Consider the following 22,049-nt stretch of genomic DNA (forward strand, 5'->3'; position numbering starts at 1 on the left):
GTCAAGAGATCTCAGGAATGCAGGGCATTAACTTCTTGCCCATCGACTCTATCTCCAGAATATCCTCTCCCCTTAATATTCTGAGTTCTCTGAACTTGAAATCAGCATTTCTAGTACATCTACCATTGAACTGGGAAGATGTGTTTTAAGTTGCTACCATGTAAGAATTCTTGACAGCCAATAGCTAGTTTAGACGAAGGAATGTAGGTCCTCCTAATACAACGTTAATATGACTTAGCATTTAAAAAAAAATCACTGTACACCTTAGGGCAATAAACCGAGGTATTATTTATTTATGACATATTTACATACTTACAAAATTGTTTTTATCCAATATGTCATCCTGCATAGTATCTGAAGAATGAACATCATGTTCTGGGAGTAAAAAATCCAAGTTTTTAAATAATTTATACATAACCCAACATCTCTTGGGTCACAAAATACCAATTTGGCTTCAGAGAACACATATACCGGTTTCGGGTTTTTTGTAGTTGAGGAACAAAGTAAATTCAACAGCATATTAAAGTAATTTAGCTGACCCTGAGTATATCACGAATTTGCATAATTTTTGAATACATGCATATAATACTTTCCTTAAACTTAGAATTGCACTACCATTTGGCTGTATATTCAGTCATCTCGATTTTCTACCTCATTAATCCTTGAGATAAAAAGGAACAGAGAATGGAGAAGTAGTAAAGAGACCAGGAGGGGAAAACTACAAAGACTACCTGAAGCTTTCCAACTGCACGAGTCCGTGGCAAAGCTCTGGGTCCGGGGTTACGTGACAAGCTTATTAAGAGGAGGGTCTTGAACTGAACCATCTGAGAACCTTCTGTCCACTGAGGTTACATGACTCTTCCCGCATTTTTCCTGTTGTCTTGGACACTACTGAATTAAAAGTGTACAAGCTGAGAGAATTCAGTTAAGTAATTACTTGAGCACTTCAGAAGAAAAACGTATCGTGGCCAGAAGTAAAGAGCCATGTTAAAGTCTGGTTTTCCTGAGAAGCTTGAGGGACAAAAAAGCAAAGAGCCCCTGGGCTGACGGATGACCTGAGTTATCTTATGCCAGCACAAGGAAACCCTGCCTGCCTGCCGCTGCCAGGGCGTGAACAAGATCACGCGTTACTCTTCTCGCTCCGAGTACAACAAAGAAAGCTAACAATGAAAAAACAAGCCTGAGGTTGGGAATACAGCATGTGTGCAGGCAGTCACGCTCAGATGCCTTTCAATGGCCGAGAAAGGAATCCAGAGGCCAGAACCAGATCACATGTGCCCTTCCCGGATCCAGAGAATGGAAGGCTCAGCAAATTGGCAGGAGCAGGGAGATCACTTGGCTTCCTTCACCCAAGTGGCAGAAGAAATGAATAACTGGAGAACTGTGGGAAAACTGTCATCTGAGGGAGGTCCGTTGTTGTGTCCTTAAAAACATAAAATATTTGCGACTTGCTAAAATAAAACAGACATTCCTTAGGATCTATAAAATTCGCTATAACAGGAGGGAAAGCGGCAGAAATATGGTAGGGGCACCCTTCATCCCTAACAGTGTTTTCTCCTCAGGCCAATGCGGCAATAAAATACTGTTAGCTAAGAGTACCTTTTTAAAAATAAAGGAGAAAAGTACATGGTAGAGAAAAGCTCTTTTTTATTAACAAGATGGAGGAAACATAGATAGACTGTTCCACAAATAGCAATAAAAGAGGAGAGAAAAGTATTCGATCCCTATTACGCCACAGCAGCTGGTTACAAGTCTTTTCTCTCTCTCATTACTTTTAATGACAAACAAGTCTGAATTTCACCAAACCACAGTTGTGAAATTAATGCTTCTCATCCTCAGGTAAAAAATAGCACAGATCAATTAAGTACTCAACAATACAAAGAAACCGGTACATGTAATGACAGTGCAGGGTAAGAGCTTTGATACCCTTTATAAGATTGTGCTAATTCTGGTCCATCTAAAGACTTGTATAGACGAGTAAATAAAAATTAAATTACACTTAGGTAAGAAACTGTCTTCAAAAAAGTTATATGAACTTGCATATATAGAGTCCAAAAGTATAAGACAAAACTATTTAAATTTTGATTTGTAGAAATTCAAAAACGGTAAAATATATTATTTGGGGAAAAAAGAAGCTTTCACTAAATACAAACACAATGAAGTAGATAAACCAGAATGAGTATTAAATAGTTTCACTGAAAATTTCCATAAAGAGTAAAGGCAGAATGGCACCAGGTTAGAAAAGCAGTGTTTAAGGCAAACTAAATATTAAGTAACCTTAATTAAAATGAGAGGCGTACAATCCCATAAATAACAAAGCAATTCCTCTGAACAATTTCTCTACAACGGCTGAGAAAACACGAGTGGAAAGAGAAATAATGGCTAACATCAGAGTTTACTTGGAAATACTGAACAGTATTATATGAAAATAACCCAAATGTTTCTGATGTAAAATACACTTGAATCATGTGCCGCTTAGTTGTCCCACAGCCACAGCAAAGAACACCCATCACGCCAACGTTTGAGAGTATAAATCTGTGAAATGCCAAAACTTACTTTGAAAAAAATCTTTCCTTTTTTAGACTATGTATGTGTGTACATGATAACACCAACAAAATTATCAATTTCATTATTTTGGCCCATGTAAAAAATATGCACAGAAATGCAAACCATCTCCCTGCAAGGTGTCTGAGGGTCAACTATGAGCACATGGCTCAGTGTCTGACCAATCACCTGCACACACAAGAAGCATCAAAAACTAAGAAGGAAGAGATTAATCTTGAAATAGAAGAAACAATGACACGTTCTTTAATGAGTTAGGTCTTCTTAACGAAAAAAATCAAGTACATATCCTTAAGTTAAATGTAGTAGGCACATGAATTTGCACCTTATAAATTTGGTATATCAAAGTATCTTATAAAAATATTTATAGATTTTCTTTTTTAAGAACTGTGGTACACGAAATGACACGATCAAAGAAAGGATCTGTTTCTTTTCATCTACTGGAATGACCCCGTGCCTTTCTAAAAAAGAACAACTGCAGCGCACAGGCAAACTATCAAGATGGCTGCGTTCACTGAAGCTGTCCACTTAGGGGAGGTACAAGGTCTAAATACCACCAGGCCCCAAGCGAAGGAGTCTCCGTGCCCGGGGCGAGCGTTCCCTCACACGGTCCTGGGGGGCAGGCGCTGTCTATACATGCCGGCAAGGGCTTTGGCCGCACTGTAGATCATCTGTCGCCGAGACATGCCGGTGAACGTCCTGTGCCAGTCAGTCCGGGTGACATTTACTAAGCTCTTTTCCAGAACTTCACCCACCGTCACCAAAAGGCCTGACCACCTCAGATGGTAGTCTTGGGGAGTGAGACTTTGAGCCTATGGAAAAAGGAAATTTGTCAGATTTATAATACATTTTAAAAACGATTGGACCTAGCTCTACCATTCCAAAGTCTCTGAGATTACTTTTACTACAGAAGAGGACAAACCCGGAGAAGCTATGGGAGCAGCTACAGGAAGTGACCAGGCTACAGAAGAACCTAGAACAATGCTGCACACACCTCCTGTGTTGACTGTCCACAGTAAGCTCATTCTCTTGCTCACATGTCATGCCAGCCTTAATCGAACGACTCCCTCTAACAGAGCTCAGTGTCCAAGGGTTGAGGTCTCAGTGCCAGTCAGTGTGTTGTTCCAGGTTAACAAGCTGAGTGGTGAGAGAGCGCACCTTCCCATCCTTTTCCACAGTCCCTCGCTCATCAGTGTGCTCTTCGGAACCTTTCCACCATGTCAAATTTTCATTTACACGTTTCACTTATAAAGTGTCTAGTCTGGGGCATGTCTGAGGTTCTAACATTTTATCAGCAGGTCTGATTTTTGCTTTGTCAGTACACACATACCCTTCTCATCCCGATTTGCTAACAAGTTATCCCTGTGGTTATTTGTAGCAAATACATGTCAGTTCTGTGGAAATACTTTTTTCTTCTTCAATAGGTTTTGAACTGTGTGAGTTGATGAGCTATTGCTTGAACCATCAGGCCGTTTCTGGCATAAATCTATCGTGGCTAGGCTAGAATATGGGTGATACCGGGACTTACAATAAAAAATATACTTACACGTGACCACTGAACAATGCAGGGGTCAGGGACAGTGACCACCTGGTATAGTTGAAAAACCCACATATAACTTGTGATTCCCCAAAAACTTCACTACTAAATAGCCTACTGTTGAGCAGAAGCCTTTGTAATAACAGCCAATTAAGACCCACTTTGTACCTTATGTATATGCCATATGCTTACAATAAGGTAAGCTACCGAAAAAAATGTTAAGAAAATCATAGAGAAAATAAGTAGTGTACTGTAGAAAGTCTGCGTGTAAGTGGACCTGTGCAGTTCAAACCCATGGTGTTCACGGGTCAACTGTGCTTGGTCACCCCATCCCCTCCCAACTCAGGGGAGGGAGGGAGGCTGCAAGGTGACCATGTAACCACGGGCCAGATGTACCAATCATGCCTATCGAATGAACTCCATAAAATCCCAGAAGGATGGGGCTGGGAGAGCTTCCAGACTGGCGAACATGTGGAGATCAAGGGAGAGGGGCGGGCTGGGAGAGGGCATGGAAGCGCTGCACCCTCTCCCAGTACCTTGTCCTCTGCCTCTCATCCATCTGGCTGTTTCTGACTTGTATCCTTTCGTAACAGGCAAGCCATCTAGTGAGTCACCAGGCTTCCTGAGAAGGAAGGTGTTATGAGAACCAATGTGCGGCAGTGGGGCCAGAAGCAGAGGTGATAACCTGGACTTGGCCCTGGTGTGTGAGGTTGGGGAGGGGCTGTCTTGTAGGACCGAGTCCTTACCCTATAGGATCTGACACTATCTCCAGGAAGATGGTGTTGGAATGGAGCTGCAATGTATGATACCAGCTGGTATCCTAGAATTGCTGGGTGGTGTGGAAAAACCCCTCCCACACACTAGAAATGGGTAGGCTAAAATGGACACTATTTTCTCAGCATGATTGGGGGTTTTACCAGTATTTTTTTTTTTTTTTTTTCCGTTTCAGTTTTTACTGACTCAGGGCAGTGGCCAATGGTCTGACCATATGGTCGGGCAGGAAGGCACACTGGATATGTTACCTATTAAAAGGTTGCCCGTGTGGGGCACAGCCCTGTGGAAATGAATCTGAGGGGTGCAATGAAGCAGGACAGGATCCCATCAGAACTTCTTCCAGGTTTGGAAGGTGAGTGGAATGGACAAACAGATACCCCTGCTTTAGATGGCTACCTGGGTCTACAAAATGAGTGGATAAATATAGAGGTAGGCTGAATCTAGACAGAGTCCTCTTGCATTCTCTGAGACAAAAAAATGCCAATATGAACTGTCTCCCAACCGGAGACAGAAAGCATGCAAATGGTTATGCAGCACGTTCCCTGCTGGGAAGACCATAAACACAGACGACAAAGGAGACTGATGGTGACAGCTCTGGGGGCTACAGCTGGGCCTTGGCAGGAACAGATGTTGACTTTGGATGGAGCTTTCCTTACTAAGGGGTAGGTGCAGATGTTCAGACACCATAACAGAACCTGAATAGAAGATACTGTACCAATTTGGATGGCTGAGCGTTTCTCCAGAGCAAGGAACACACCTGACAGCCCGTGTCCAGCAATGGACACGATGGACAGAGATATCCTCCTTCGAGAACGAGTTTGGTCCAGAACAGAAATGGGCAACAGAAACACAGGTTGTCTGAAAAGCTGCAGGTGTAGGCATTTAGGTGCCGGTTCACATGAGTGTGGCACTGAGGGTGAGTAGGATGAAAAGATGAAAAGCTCTCTTTTCCTGTGGACATGGGGCAGGGGGCAGACGAGGATGATGGTCTCACGCTGCAATTCTGGCCAAGGGAGGGTGACCCTGGTCTAGTGACTTGTTCTTTCTTCCTTGGATCACTTCAACTTTTCATTCCCCTGTTCGATGTTGCAAACACAGACGTTTCAAACGTGACGTTACAAAGTTCCTAAGGGCCTACGGGGCAGGATGTGCCCGCACTCTCTGTGGCAAAACGGGGTGACAGGGAGTGTGGCTACACGTACCAGTGGTGGAGACAGCCCACCATAGGGAGGCATCATTTTGTTGCACCTCGCTTTACCGCGCTTTGCTGGTACTGCACTTTTTACAAATGGAAGGTGTGTGGCAACAGTAAGCAAGTGTATTGGTGCCACTTTTCCAACAGCGTTTGTCACTCTGTCTCCTAAATACGTAATTCTCACAAGGTTTCCAACTTTTTCATTATTTGTTAGTGATCTGTGATCGATAATTACAACTTGCTCTATGCCCAAATGAATTTTTTTAGCAGTCATGTATTTTTTAATTGAGGTATAAACGTCATGTTGTTTTTTTAAATATAATGCTAATTTGGGATAGAGGCAAATAAGACCAGAAGCAGTGGGAGGAATAATTCCAGAAAAAAAATCGCTAAGTAGAGAATTAAACTTGCCAGTTTTACGAGAGCTTTCTGAGAGAATAAATACTATTTTATCAACATGGGGAAAGATAAATAAATAAATAAATATAATGCTATTGTACGTTTAACAATATAGTGTAAACATAACCATCGTCTGCACTGAGAAACCAAGAAACACATTTCAGATGCGTTACTGTGACACCAGCTTTATCTCAGGTCTGGAAGCAAACCTGCAAGATCTCTGTACCTGTGTAACCTCACCTTGTCTGAATACAAGTGGACTGAGTGGAGATGTACTTGCTAGACTACTACGGCCACCTCCAAAGCATGCCAGCAGACGCTAGGGAAAAAGTTTGAGTATGAAAAGGAAAAGAGGGTAAATAGTAGCTATGGGTAAAGGAACGAATTAATGGGTTACACAATGAGGGAAACCAAACATTATGCTAACACCTCAAAAGGCCAGGGCAAGAGCTAACGCTGGCTCTGAGCTCCATTATACTGCAGGCCTGGAAGGGTAAGGCCACCACACCCGGTTTGGGAAGCCAACAGAAGACTGCAAACCTGAGTGGCCTCTCCCTGTGGACATTTTGACAGGACGTGATGACAGACTAGATAGTTAATTATTACTGAATGGGATTCTAGTAATGTGCAAGTTGTCTTAAACCTTCGTGGTGGTTTTGCTATAAGGAATTTGTGTTTGAAGATCAGGTGGTGGACATGTAATACTGTGGTTTATAGTAAGAAATACATACTGGATCCTGGACCCCAGTTTTTGGCACAGTGCTCCTACCATCCTTGTAATTTCTTAAGGACTGAGAACCACAAAGATATCTTTTGTTAATCAGGTTGAAAGCCCGAACCTATGGGCTTGGTAACAAGCCTCCATAACATACTCGCCATAAAAACCCCCAAGGATGGGGTTGGGAGAGCTTCTGAGTCAACATGACAAATCTGGAAAAGTGGAGGGTCCAGCCAGCATGGAACCTCTGTCCCCCTGCCCCATGCAGTTCTTCCATCTAGTCATTCTGGAGTTAGATCCTTTTATAATAAATCCATAATGGGGAAAAAGTGGGTTTCCTGAGTTCCAGGAACTTGTTAGAAAAGATGAACTAAAAAGGAAGATCAAGACAAAAGATAGGAATAATTAAGGGAACCAAAATGGTAGATAACGAAAAGTGGATATAAAACCAGAACTGGTAAATCGTTTTTCTGTTGTCAGTAGCACAGCACAATCATAAAAACAAAAGAGGAAAATAATGATTAAGGTTGTCAAGTATTATCTTTTCAAAGACAGCTGGAAAACGAGGAAGGTACTCAACCTGAAAGAAATTGGAAAGCAAAGAGAAAAAACTGAAAGGGGAAAGAATTAAGAAGCAAAATCAAAAATGTATATCCAGTGAAAAATCTAACAAAAGCTTTTATTGTTAAAACAGTATTTCAAGTTTCTGTGGAGTATAATGAAAAAGGAGAAAACCAACCTGTTGTACAAATTCCAAAGGCACTGGCGTGGCCTGGGTAAACGTTTCAAGGTGAATGCCATGGGCAGGATCTTCAACTATCAAACAGCCAATGTCAAACCACCTACAACGGGATGGATGAGGATTAAGTTGTCGATGTGCCATAAAAAAAAAAACAGTTACAGTGAATAGAAAAAACTAACCCCAAAACTATTATCGTTCAAACAGGAAATGTTTTTCTAATCAATTTTCAAGAAAACAATCCATAAGAATAATATATAAAATTACCTATTAGCTTAATTCCAAGAGGAGGGAGGACACTTGGTAAAATATGAGAAATTTTACATTACCATCTCCATTGTTAATACGTGGCTGATTTGCAAAGTTAATAGCAAATTAAGCTCATTCAGAGGAAATAAATCTCATTTTTGATAATCAGTCTTTAAAAACACTTCAAGAAAACTTTCTTCTATTTAAAGTTACTCATAAATTATAAAAATACATTTTATAATTGCCTTAAGTCATCTGTAACACTACCAGCATTTTAGATAACTAGAATTATGCAACCACCAGATGCCATGAAATCATAAGCCTGAATAACAAGAGGATATATAGAGCAAAAAAAGTTCACTATTTTTAAAAATATGTAGATCTAATAAAGTGTGATGGAAGAGAAAATGAATTAGGTAACTTCTATTTACATATTTAAAGAAACAGCAAAGTAAAATATAGAATAAGTTTTGCTGAGGATTAAAATGATCAGACATTACATTCTTAGTATTCATATCCTAAAATCTGGTTTCAAAATAACCACATTAAATCACACTATTTATTTGGCATACTCATCAGTAACTTGTGTATAACTGTAGTGACTGTTAGGCAAGCACTTGCTGAAAATGAGACTCACTGAAGGTAAAAGTCCCTTGGTGATGCTGGTGAAGACGCATTAGAAGAACTACAAGGTCCTCTTTGTTATGTAAAATTCCATCAGGCTCTTGAGCATGTCGACAGGGATGTGGCTAAAACTGCAACCAAGATCACGCCCTTGGAAACCTCCTGCATTTCTTTCAAGAGTGCTATTGGCCAGAGAAACTTTGGGTCCTCCTCCTCTCCCAAATACTATCCTTCAAGAACTCCAAGGGCACTCCCCACCCCACATTCACGGACAATCACTGAGGATCCCTCTCCAGGTAGCTACTAAAATAACCAATCTCATGTGGCTGCCATTTTGACTAAAAAAGAGCTTAAGAATTGTGATTCCAAGATACTTGAATACCTTTTACCAGAAAAAAATCTCAAAACAGAATGTGGGAACCGCTACTCTATTTTACAAAGACAGACCACCTACCACCACCAGTCAATTCACACACAAAAAAGACATTTTAATACATTTAACACAAAACCTAAGATTTCTGAACTTGACAGGTTAACCTCTGAATAAGGATAGTCCATGCTTACACAGGCTTTTGTCCAGGTATGGTACAGACCATGTTAGTTTTCCTCCCATAACATGAACTGATATAAAATTCATCAGAGAAGTATGTCTGTACTGGCTCTACTCTTGGTTATTAGGCGTCAACACATTTTTTCGACTGACTGGCTCTTCCTGGATGGGTATCTTCTTAATTGTAACCATGTCTTTGACTTTATCTTCCCGGCATTTATTTCCTACAGGACCAGGACCACAGCAGAGAGAAAGCAGGAACTGTCAAGTGGTTTGATCCTAGGTTTGCTATTTGCTCTGTATGTTCTCCCTCTCGGCTCGTCTGCACTTTCCTATCACAGCCTTTCCGTCCCCTCCTCTTTAATCCACACTAGAAACCAACAGATTTCCTAATACTACAGTATCCCCTTGAACAACGTGGACATTTAGGTGGCCATGACCCCCTAGCGCAGTCAAAAATCTAACTTCTGACTTTCCAAACACATATAAAAGCCTACTATTGACCAAAAGCCTTACCAATAACAGTCTATTAAAACATGTTTTGCATGTTTTATAGGTATCATCTACCATATTCTTGCAATAAAGTGAGCTAGAAAAAAGTAAGAAAATCGTTAAGAAGAGGGGCACCGGGGTGGCTCAGTTACGTGTCTGACTTCGGCTCAGGTCATGACATCACAGTGCACAAGTCTGAGCCTCATACAGGGCTCTGTGCTGTCAGCACAAGCCTCATATTCCAATCCTTTGTCTCCCTCTCTATGCCCCTCCCCTGCTTGTGCTCTCTCTCTCAAAACTAAACACCTAAAAAATCATTAGGAAGAAAAAAAGGCATTTATAGTACTGCATTCTATCAGAGAAAAGCTGTGTAAGTGGATCTGTGCAGTTCCAATCTATGCTTTTCACGAGTCAACTGTTTTTCTATCCCTAATCTTCCTAAATGCCACTGTATTGGTTAAAAGGTAATTGGTAGGAAAAATGCCACAGCTAGCTACAATGGGGCAGTTTATGGCAGACCATTGCTCCCAATGAAAAGGTGGATGAGGTATATAAGTCCTATATGTAACCAAATTAAAGAGCTGTAAAAGCCAGGAGGGCAAAATGGAGTAACACTCTGGATGGGGAAAAGCTTTCAGAGTGAGGTGAAGACTTTCACTTGGACCTAAGTACCACCTAACCTTAATTCAGCAACTCGATTAGAAGTGAAGGAAGCTCATTCATTAAGTCCACAGCATCTCCCAAGCAGTGGGGAAATTGTTAGACTTTTCCCTGGGGTGGGAGGTGCTCAGGACCTGTGACAATGCAGACAAGCTGGCATGCCACCTCAGTGAGCCCTGGCCCCTAGGACACACACACCAGCTCAAGCCATCTTGTGAAGGTGATGCCAGCATGGTATGCCCTGGGACCTCCCAAGACTCCAAACACACATCTACACAAAGCCACGCCTTCAAGACTGAGCTTTCTCAGTGTTTTTGCCTAAATCACAAACTCCTATGCTTCAAACAAGAAAAAACTTAGAGCTACACAATCTAACGGATAAAGAGTTCAAAGTAATGGTCACAAAAATGCTCACTGGACTGGACTGCGTAAACTCATAAAAAAGAACTAATCAGAGTTAAATACAATAACTGAAATGTCAGACTAGAAAGAAGAACAGATCTGTGATCTGGAAGAGAGGGTATCATAAAGCAAAGAGGCTGAAAAGCAGAAAGAAAAAAAATGAAGATACATAAAGGTGATCTCTGGAATAATATTAAACATACTAACACTTGCAGGGTAGGGGTCCCAGAAGAGAGAGAAAGGAGCAAAACCTTCCCTGAACTGGGGAAAGAAAGAAATATCCAGGTCAAAGAATCACAGCCCAAAGTAAGATGAACCCAAGGAGGTCCACATAAAAAACATAAATAAAATGTCAAAATATAAGACAGAAAATCCTGAAGACATCTAGAGGTAAACAACCAGTTATATACAAGGGAAACCTCATAAAGCTCTCGGATTTCTCCATACAAACTTTGCAGAAAAGAAGGAAGTGGCATTATAATCACAGTGGAGGAAAAAAAAAAAAAGCCTACAGTCATGACTATTCTACCTGGCAAGGGTAATAGTCACCACTAAAACAGATAAGTAGTTCATTACCACTAACCCAGGCGTGTAAGAAATGTCAGAGACTTTTCTAAGAAGCAAAGGCCACAGAGATAACACTATAAAGGAAAAAAAATTACGGGTAAAAGCAAACACACAGCAAAGGGAGTAGATCAATCCCTTATACAACTACTGCAAAGGTTAAAAGACAAAAGTAGTAAAACCATATTTACATTAATGAAGGGATTCACGGTAAGATGTAAAATACGACATACAGAAAGGGTGGAGGGATGAGTAAAAATGGAGTTTTTGATTGGTGTAAGTTAAGAGACCGTTAACAGACTGCTATATAGGTAAGGTGTTATATAGAAACCTTATGGTAACTACACACCCAAAACCTCTAATAGATAAAAAAATAAGGCTACGTATAACACAAGAGAAAGTCATCGGTCATAATGAAAGAACAACACAACTACAAAACAACAAAATGTCTAAATGCTCCAATCAAAAGACATAGGGTGACTACATAAAAAAACAAGATGCATTTATATGTGGCCTAAACGAGACTCATGTCATACCTAAAGACACATACAGACTTTTAAGTCTATATGTCTTTTTTAAATAAAAAAATATTCCACACAAATGGACATGAAAGAAACCAAAAAAAAACTGGGGGAACAATACTTAGACGAGACAGACTTTAAAACAGACGGTAATGAGAGACAAAGAAGGGCATTACATAATAATAAAGGGATCAATCCAACAAGAGATTATAACAATGGCACATATAGATGAACCCAATAATGGAAGATCTATAAGGCAAAATTAGCAGATACAAAGAAGAAATTGACAGTAAAACAGTAACAGTAAAGAACTTTCCCACCCCATTTGTATCAATGGATAGATCACCCAGACAGAAGATGAGTAAGGAAATGGTGGCTTTCAACAACACATCACACCAGATGGGCTTTAACCGATCTATATAGAACATTCCTTCCAAAACCAGATGAAAACATACTCTTTCCAAGAGCACATGGAATGCTCTCTAGGATCACTTAACAACAAGATCTCTACTCTGAAAACTGTAACAGAGCCAAAAAAAACCTGAAAACTCAAAATATATAGAAAGATATTCCATGCTCCTGGACTGGAAGAATTACAATTGTTAAAATGTTCATACCATCCAAGCAATCTAAGATTCAATGCAATCTCTATCAAAATTCCCATGACCTTTTTCACAGAAAGAGAACAAGACCCTGGATAGACAAAGCAATCCTGAGAAAGAAACAGCATCACACTCCCCGATTTCAAACTGTATTCAAACAATATATATTACCAAGCTATACTCATCAAAACAGTATGGTACTGGCATAAAAACAGACACACATCAATGCAACAAAATAGCTGACAAATAAACCTACACACATGGTCAATTAAAATTAATTTACGACAAAAGACCCAAGAATATACAATGGGGAAAGGAGAGTCTATAGGATAAATGGCCCTGGGGAAACTAGACTACTGACACCATACACAAAAACTCAAATGGATTTAAGACTCGAACTTAAAACCGAAAGCCATAAAACTCCTAGAAAACAAGAGGGAGTAAAGTGCTTGCTATCAGTCTTGGTGGTGATTTTTTAGATTGGACACCAAAAGCAATGGCAACAAAACCAAAAATGATTCAGTGGGACTATATCAAACTAAAAAGGTTCTACAGAGCAAAGGAAACCATCAACGAAATGAAAAGGCAACCTACTGAATGGGAAAAATCATTTACAAATCCTTTATCTCGGAAGGTATTAACATACAAATATATTAAAAACTTCAAGAGCACAAAAACCAAATGATTAAAAAATGGGCAGAGGCTCTAGTTTTCCAAAGACATACAGATGGCCAACACGAACATGAAAAGGTGCTCAAAACCACAATGAGATCTCACCTTACATATATCGGTATGTCTATTACCACAAGTCAAAAAAATAACAAGTGTTGGCAGAGATGTGGAGAAAAATCCCTTGATGAGAATGTAAACTGGTACAGCAGCATGAAAACAATATAGAGGTTTCTCAAAAAATTAAAGCATATGATCTATCAATTCCCCTTCTGAGTATTTATCTGACGGAAATGAAAACTAACTTGAAGAGATATATGCACCCCTCACCAATGTTCACTGCAACAGCATTTACAATTACCAAAACACGGAAGCAACCTAAGCACATCAGTGGAAGAATGAAGAAATTGTGGTATATACACACACACAAACACACACACTATTCAGCCATGAACAAAGAAGGAGAGTCGAAAGGAAATAAGTCAGAGAAAACAAATATTGCATGATCTCACTTATATGGAATAAAAAACAAAAAAACTCACAGATACAAAGAATAGACTGACGGTTAGCAGTGGGAGGGGGGTGGTTAAAATGGGTGAAGGAGGTTAACAGGTATCAACTTTCAGACATGAAATAAGTCGGGATAAAATATATAGCACAGTGAGTATAGTTAATACTGTACTGTGTATCTGAAAAATGCTGAGAGTAGATTGCGAAACGTTCTCATTACAAGAAAAAAAATTTTTAATTATGTTAAAAGAAAAAAAGCCTCTTACTTGTCAGGTAGCAATTCTGCGATGAAGTTTTCTACTGACACAGCAATCTGTTTTTCATGGATCACTCCAGTTCGACGCAAACTATCTATCCGTTCCTGAGCGCCCTGAATGACAAAGGCACAGGTTAGAAGCCATTTCAAGTTACTCAGTATTCTCTATACTAATTCATGGTTACATAAGTAATATATACATCTACACCAAACACACCTATATACCCACTGCATATATCCAAAGAATACAGAAGTATAAACAGTACAAGAGTCCAATCATGTTCTCCTCCATATTAACGTTTACAGAGCACTTTCCATATACACTATTACTTTGGTTGTTACTATAAAATGGATTATTTTTACATTAATGTTCTAATTGGTACTAGTTGTACTAATATGAAACTGTGTGCTACTTCTTAATGTTGATCTGTCAAGAGGATATCTTACTGATAAATCTTTTTTTAGTCCTAGTAGTTTTTATTCAATTTGCTCTTGAGTTATCTAGGTAGGCAATCGTATCAACAGTAAATGTTTTTCCCTCTTTCTTCTTATTTCCTTTAAATATAGCCTTAAAATAAGCACCAAAATGACGGCTGATGTATTTTTAACTGCAAATGGATATACTGCACCAAGATTTATTCAGGAAAATACCATTTATGCAACAAAACTGAGGGGCTGACAACGCTACATAACTCAGTATCATCAATACATATCTTACGATACAAAACTACAAGTTAACAATAAGACTGCTGTTTACCTACTTTCATCTGAATTACTTCATAAACAGTGATAAGGGAAGTGACAGGAAATGTCTAAAAAGTTAGACAAATGTGTTCTAATTTTTAATAAAACTTGCCATGGAGAATACATTAACCTATTTTTACTATGGGTAACAGAGCTAAGTAGTGATTAAGAAAAAGTGGTCAATTCTTATCAAATGAAAATTTAAAAGCAAGAGCACTTCTAGAGACAACTGAACTGCTTTTAGAGACAACAGAAATAAAGAAACCGATAACTACAAGAAAATGGATAAATCAATTTAAGACGTTAGCTTATAAAGATGGATGAAAGAATGTATGAACAAAACTGTAATAGTATCAAGACTGTATTTTTGCTTACTCTTATCTCTCCAGTACCTCACATAGTGTCGAACTACATGAAAAAATAAAGGAAGAAATAAAGGGTTTCTTAAAAATTTTTATCACTCATGTTAATCTTAATAGTGTAAATTTTCTAGTAACAGTGAATGAGGAGGCACCTATTGGATTTGAAAGAAAATCTAAGAGATGTTATCCTGGAAAATGTAACTTTGCCCCAATTATTCCCCCCAAGAGGAAGTTAGTTATGGTTAAATTCTGATTATGAATAAGTTTAAATAAATGTTATTTTACTGTTAACTCAGTAAAAACTATTAGGAGATTCAGCCCTCTTTGAAGAAGGTATCTCAGCTATGCACAACAAAATATTCCTAGATTTAATGCTTTCACAAAATAAACTTGTTCATTTTTTACTATCCTACCACATAGGGGTTTATATTTCACAAGGAACACAAAGAGAGGGTTATATCTGCCTCTCTTCTCCCCTGACGTTAAGTATGGCATCTTCTGGAGTCACAAATAAAGACACTTTAAGCAGAGCCCCCATCCATGTTTTAAGAACACATTTTAACTTCATTTTCAGAAGTGTAAGGAATCAAGAATTAGGTACTTTTGAGGCCACAATGAAGTAATGATCTCAAATGGAAGCAATCCACAAAAAGGCCACCAGAGCTTACTGTGTACTCTTAAGAGCTTATACTAAGCAATGTGGTTTAACCAAATTCCATACTTCTAAAATGCATGTGGATTTTTATCTGTATCTGTTGAATAGAAGTTATAAAACAGTGGTCATAACTATCATTGGCCTTTCCATACAATTAATGGTTGGCATACATGCTTCAGAAGCTTCCTAATTTTATTTTTTAAAAAAAAAATTTTTTTTAACGTTTTATTTTTGAGACAGAGACAGAGCATGAACGGGGGAGGGTCAGAGAGAGAGGGAGACACAGAATCGGAAGCAGGCTCCAGGCTCTGAGCCATCAGCCCAGAGCCCGAAGCGGGGCTCGAACTCACGGACTGCAAGATCGTGACCTGAGCTGAAGTCGGCCGCTTAACCGACTGAGCCACCCAGGTGCCCCAAAAGCTTCCTAATTTTAATTACGGCAGGTTTATTTCCTGAAACACTCTCGTGTGCTTAAAGGAAAACTTGGGTTTAGTTGAGAAAAGTCATTTAATTAAAATCTGATGGAGAGTAAAAAAATCTGTGTTGAAATTTTAAATTCTAGGATTCTACATTACTTTTCTTCTCATTAGCTCCCTCTACTGTTTGTGGGGAAAAAAACAGTTGATAAGTTTATGAAGGATTTTCCTATGTATCAGTTTCTGTGAATTTTGATTTTAAGCTTCTTATTAAATATTATGGAAAAGAAATCTGTATGTCTGAAGGGAAAAAACCAATAATAAAAATGAATCTGTCAAACACACAGAAAAATCACAACACACTGAGCTATTAATATTATCTATTAATATTATCTAAAAGATGAAGCTTTTCTTGCAGAAAAAAATTTCCATAAGCCTTTCAAAAACAGCACCTAATGATTTTAAGTATCTTCTTTTGAGACAGAGGGAGCACGAACAGGGGAGGGGCAGAGAGAGAATCCCACGCAGCTCTGCACTGTTAGCACAGAGCCCGATGCAGGGCTTGAACTCACGTGAGAGAACCATGAAATCGTGACCTGAGCCAAAAACAAAAGTTGGCTGCTTAACTGATGAAACCACCCAGGCACCCCAATTTTAAACCTCTTCTGTGTAATAATATTTGACATAACAAAATATTTCAGACCCATGTTTTAAAAACCATGAAATTTTGAGTTATAGTCCAAATATCACATGGTGATTTATCTTCAAAAATTATTAATGACCTATCGAGCTGACAACTGTTGTCAGTCCTTTTTCAGTATTGATGAGAACAAACAAGATTTTACTTCATCATTATGTCATTTGTATTCCCAACACTGAACACAGTAATTTGAACTGTCCCTTCAAATGACACTCCAGAGCATTTTATGTTCTGGGGCAATGTACTATATGAACATTTAGTGGGGAGGAGGTAGGTCTCATTTCCCAAAGGGAAAGAACAGAGCCTCTCAAAGGCTGAAGCTGAATTCCTTAAAGCTCTTGGGCTCTCCTGAGACCCTGCAAAATGTTTGTGTCTCCACAGAGGTACTTCTAGACCAGTCTTAAGACCACTGTGTGGCTGTGGAGGTACAATCAAGGGATAGTGATGGGTGGGGGGCAGCTAGAGTGCTCGTATGAGCTTAAAAAAATCTCTACTCTTCTCATGAAACCGATAGGACGTTAAACCAAAACTGAAAGCAGATCCCACAATGAAAATGTCTTGTGTATCAGACTGCTTACTTGAGAAAATTAATAATTTTAAAAACATACCCTAGAATTTTTAGTTCTGATGTTTGCAGTTCAGACATCTTGATAAAACTGTTAGATACTCACTTTGAAAAGCACCAAGCACTTCACATCTCTGAACCAAACCAAAATTCCTACTCCTGAGGAACTTAATTCTTGTGGGGACACATTCCGAAACACGAATACAAAACAAAATGACACAGTGTATCAGAAGGTGCTGAGAACCACAGAAATAAAATGCAAAATGCAGGACAAAACAAGGCAGTCAGGACAGGCCTTGCCGTGCAGGCAAGATGTGCGTGAAGACTTAAAGGTTTAAAGAGCCTGCCAAGCACATATTGGAGGGAAGAACGTCCCAGACAGAGGAAAGACCTAGTGAAAAGGCCCTACAAAGACAAGCAGGCCAGGCAAGTATGAAGAGCAGCAAGGAAGCCACTGTGACTGGCATGAGTGAGTGAGGGGACGACCAGGAGTTGTAGCACCGAGAGAAGAAACAAAAGGCCACGTCAGCCAAACTGTGAGGGGCCGTGGAAGCCACTTAAGGAACGTGGGCTTACGATGAGTGAAATATAAAGTGTTGAAAAAGAGAGTGATATGCTCTGATGTATGATATGAAAGGATTATCTGGCCACTCTGCTGAGAATGACCTAGAGGGCTACAAGGTCACTACCCTGTCAGGGTAACCATAACAGCTGGATGGCCTACTCAGAGAGGATGGCAAGATTCCAGCAAGGCACTGCAGTGGCGGTAGAGACGCGAGAAGTCAAATGCTGGCTGGACACACCATGAAGGCAGGACGAACAAGATTTCTTCATAAACTGAACATGGGGAAAGAGAGAAGGGTGACTCCAACATTTCTCACTGGGGAAGATGGAAGGATAGCGCTGCCATCAATCAACAGAGATGGAGAAGGCTAGGGGCAGACTGGGAGGAAAGAAAAGCAGGTGGATGTTTGAGGCGCTCAAGTTAAGATGTTGAGAAGGCAACTTTTACATAAATCTAGTTTACATGAGAGGTCTGTGCTAGAGACAGAAATCTGAAACTGTCAGCACACAGATGGCATTTAAAGCCATAGGACTCCATGAGCTCACCAAAGGAGGGAATGTAGATAAAGACAAAATCATCAGAGGGAACCAACAAAGGAAGCACAGGGGAATGAACAAATAGTGAGGCGGGGGAAAAACATGTGGAACCCCAGAAGTGAAAAAAACATTAAAGAAGCCTAAGTGTCTCAAAAGCTACAGACGGGTAAAACCAGATGGAGACCACTGGTGACCTGGACAGCATTCTCTGTGGGGTCAGGCTGATAGCCTGGCTGGGCTGAGTTTCAGAGACTATGAAGTCAAGAATTAGAGATAGAGGATTAGCAACTCTTTGGAGAAGTTTTGCTGCAAAAAGAAGCACAAAATAATAAAAAATTAAGGTGATAGATGATGAGTTAAATGAGGTAAAAAATTTTGTTAAAATTTCTTTGGTTTATTTAAGGTGAGAAAAATATTTGCATGCTAATGACCTATTCAGTATTCATTTGCTCTTGCACGTCTATATGCTGGTGGTAAAAAATGTATGAGAGAAAGGAAAGGATTCTTGGAATTTTAATGTTTGAGCAAGAGAGCATGAGTAGGGGAGGGGCAGAGAGAGAGAGGGAGACAGATTCTGAAGCAGGTTCCAGGCTCCGAGCTGTCAGCACAGAGCCCGACGTGGAGCTCGAACCCACAAATCATGAGATCATGACCTGAGCCGAAGTCGGACACTCAACCGGCTGAGCCACCCAGGCGCCCCCGGATTCTTGGAACTTGAATCCTCGCTAGCTTAAGAAAACCAGCTCTAGTTCACTGGGAACTGGACAGGTTTTACACAGACATAGGACAAGGTTTTGAACTGTAACAGGCCAGAAGACAAACTATAAAATTTAAATGGTGGTGTGAGTATGCAGCGGTGTGAAATTTCTCTTTAAAACAAGTCAATTCTATCATCTGCCCCTGCTACAAACTCGATCACAAGATCCTCTTCCTTCATTATGGAAAAAATAAGACCACGTCTTCCTTTTGATATTAGTGCTAATGAGATTTGAAAGTTTCTATACACTGAGGAGACCCTGAAAAACTCTGGTTATACACAGGTATTGTACCTATAAGGTAGGTGCCAGGCAGTCAGATCTTTAAGACAAAGGAATTAAAAGGATGGAGAAGAGGAAGAATCAAGGCAAGGAAGCTAAGAAAAGCTTTCCAGATGACTGCTAAGTCCCTTCACCAAGTACAAGGCAAAAGGGACATTTGTAGGGTCAATCGAGATAGCACCTGCCTACTGGCACCCCATTAATAGTCGGGAAACTTTCAAATATATTAGACTTCCCCAAACCATGAAGAAATACATAAGTATAAAGTATTATTTACAGTGAAGTAATAAAAAGCTTAAAGAATTCAAGAGACACTATAATTTCAGTATAAAATGATAAATTACATGCTAACACTGGGTTAAGATCTCTCTTAGCACTAAGTATTCTTTGTGTTCTCCACGTGTTTCCTCCCATCCCATCATCGAAACCTACCCTTTCTTTAGAGTAAAACTACACAACGGTTGTCTAATTAAAAACCAAGACGATCAATATTTCAGAATGTAAAAAGCCATTAGCTCCATAAAGACCAAAGGATTACTATCAGAATTCTGAAAAAATTAGCTTCCAGTTTCTATATACTGAAAAAGTTTTCTATTACTCACTTTTAACCCAGCTGCATACCCGACCGGCTGTGGGGCAATATTGGACTGTCCAGCTTCCCCTATCACCACAGCTAAGCCAAAGACCTCCTGGAAGGCATCTCGGACGGCGGCAACTTTCACTTCTTTATTCGAGGTCACTACGATATCCAGTTCACCTCCAGATTCTACCAAGACAAGAAAAAAATTTCAACTCCAGATTAATGAAATTGTCCTAATCATTGTCATATGGTAACATTACATAATTATTACTAAGCTCACAAAATAATGCAAGACACAGATTATAAACTTGTTTATAGGCTGAGGAAGCTAAGACTGATAAGACCTTGCCAACAATAACATAACAATTTTGCAATGATGTCAGGATGCAAACCTAGGTCTCTCACACTCCGAAATCCTCTTTCACTACATCATCTGCTCTATCAGACACACTTTCACCCTCTAATCTAACAGCATCTTATTCCAAGTGCTTGGACGCAAACTACCAACTTTTCCTGACTTTTAAAAATGAGCATTTAATGCATTACCTGAGACAGTTTAATCTGCAGGCGGGAGATACTGCATACCTTCTCAATGTTCTGAACATCTCATCTGCCACAAATAGAGCACAACAGTTGTTTTCCTATGAAATGCTGTTCCAGGGTATATTAGTAGATCCCCTTAAAACAGCCATTTTGTGATCAAACAAGCTTGAGAGATGCTCTACACATTTCTCTCCTAGAAATCCACAGGGAGGGGCGCCTGGGTGGCTCCGTCGGTTGAGCGACCGACTTCGGCTCAGGTCGTGATCTCACGGTTTGTGAGTTCAAGCCCCGCGTCGGCCTCTGTGCTGCCAGTTCAGTGCCTGAAGCCTGCTTCTGATGCTGTGTCTCCCTCTCTCTTTGACCCTCCCCCCACTCATGCTCTGTGTCTCTCTGCCTCAGAAATAAACATTAAAAAAAATTTTTTTTTTTTAAAGAAATCCACAGGGAACATTAAGAGTCTCAGAAAACCAACAGTTAAAATTCATGGCTTTAACCCAGTACTTTCCATACTTTCCATCTGTTCATGGACTACTTATTTAGCATCTAATAACAGCTCCTACAAAGTCTTCCACAGATGTCAATTTGGGAAATAATGTTTTACCAGCTATGAAAAAAGTTTAATTTTCTATTATGTAGCTCTATTAATTTCACAAGATTTCATTTTCTGGTAAGTTTACACTTTGTATAAAACACACTGCCATTTTTAAGGCTGCAAATCACAATGGTTTTCCTGCTTTAAGTTAACAAAGACACACACCTGTTATGAGTAAACTTCTGATACCATGAGGATGCTGGAGTTCCAAGTCCTTCAACTAACTGAGCGATCACAGAAATTAAATACGTGGCTTGTGGAACCCAAGTTACACATTTAGGGTATGTTACAGAAAATGAAAATGAAGGCTGTTATTGACAATAAGGAATGTGTCAGAGTTGTAAAAAAGTTCTGCACTCAACAAGGGCTGCCATGAAACGTACTTTCTATCTAGAAAATAGTTTACATGGTGAGTCAACCTTTTTATCCTACGTCTCCATCATTAGAAGAAAACAGCATTGGGGCGCCTGGGTGGCGCAGTCGGTTAAGCGTCCGACTTCAGCCAGGTCACGATCTCGCGGTCTGTGAGTTCGAGCCCCGCGTCGGGCTCTGGGCTGATGGCTCGGAGCCTGGAGCCTGTTTCCGATTCTGTGTCTCCCTCTCTCTCTGCCCCTCCCCCGTTCATGCTCTGTCTCTCTCTGTCCCAAAAGTAAATTAAAAAAAAAAAAAAAAAAAAAAAAAAAAAAAAAAAAAAAAAAAAAAAGAAGAAAACAGCATATGCCATAAATAAA

At 39.7% G+C, this 22,049-nt stretch overlaps 1 protein-coding gene and 1 long non-coding RNA gene across 5 annotated transcripts in view; one reads left to right on the forward strand and one right to left on the reverse strand.

Annotated features, from left to right (window-relative positions):
* Positions 1-264: 264 nt before the first annotated feature.
* PRRC1 (proline rich coiled-coil 1) overlaps positions 265-22,049 on the reverse strand; it is a 35,915-nt gene continuing 14,130 nt past the window's right edge. For all 4 annotated transcript variants that reach the window (XM_058737270.1, XM_058737285.1, XM_058737279.1 and 1 more), the window contains exons 6-9: positions 20,206-20,369; positions 14,034-14,137; positions 7,925-8,027; positions 265-3,374 (exon numbers count right to left, since the gene is read on the reverse strand). In XM_058737270.1, coding sequence (XP_058593253.1) covers positions 3,165-3,374; positions 7,925-8,027; positions 14,034-14,137; positions 20,206-20,369 — 581 coding nt within the window. In that variant the 3' untranslated portion in view covers positions 265-3,164. The remainder of the gene's footprint in view (positions 3,375-7,924; positions 8,028-14,033; positions 14,138-20,205; positions 20,370-22,049) is intronic.
* On the forward strand, positions 14,033-15,231 carry LOC131516386 (uncharacterized). The gene is made up of 2 exons (XR_009264049.1): positions 14,033-14,156; positions 14,591-15,231. It is a non-coding gene; the product is annotated as an uncharacterized LOC131516386 (long non-coding RNA).

This window comes from Neofelis nebulosa, chromosome 1 (genome assembly GCF_028018385.1).
Source record: "Neofelis nebulosa isolate mNeoNeb1 chromosome 1, mNeoNeb1.pri, whole genome shotgun sequence".
Taxonomy (NCBI): domain Eukaryota; kingdom Metazoa; phylum Chordata; class Mammalia; order Carnivora; family Felidae; genus Neofelis; species Neofelis nebulosa.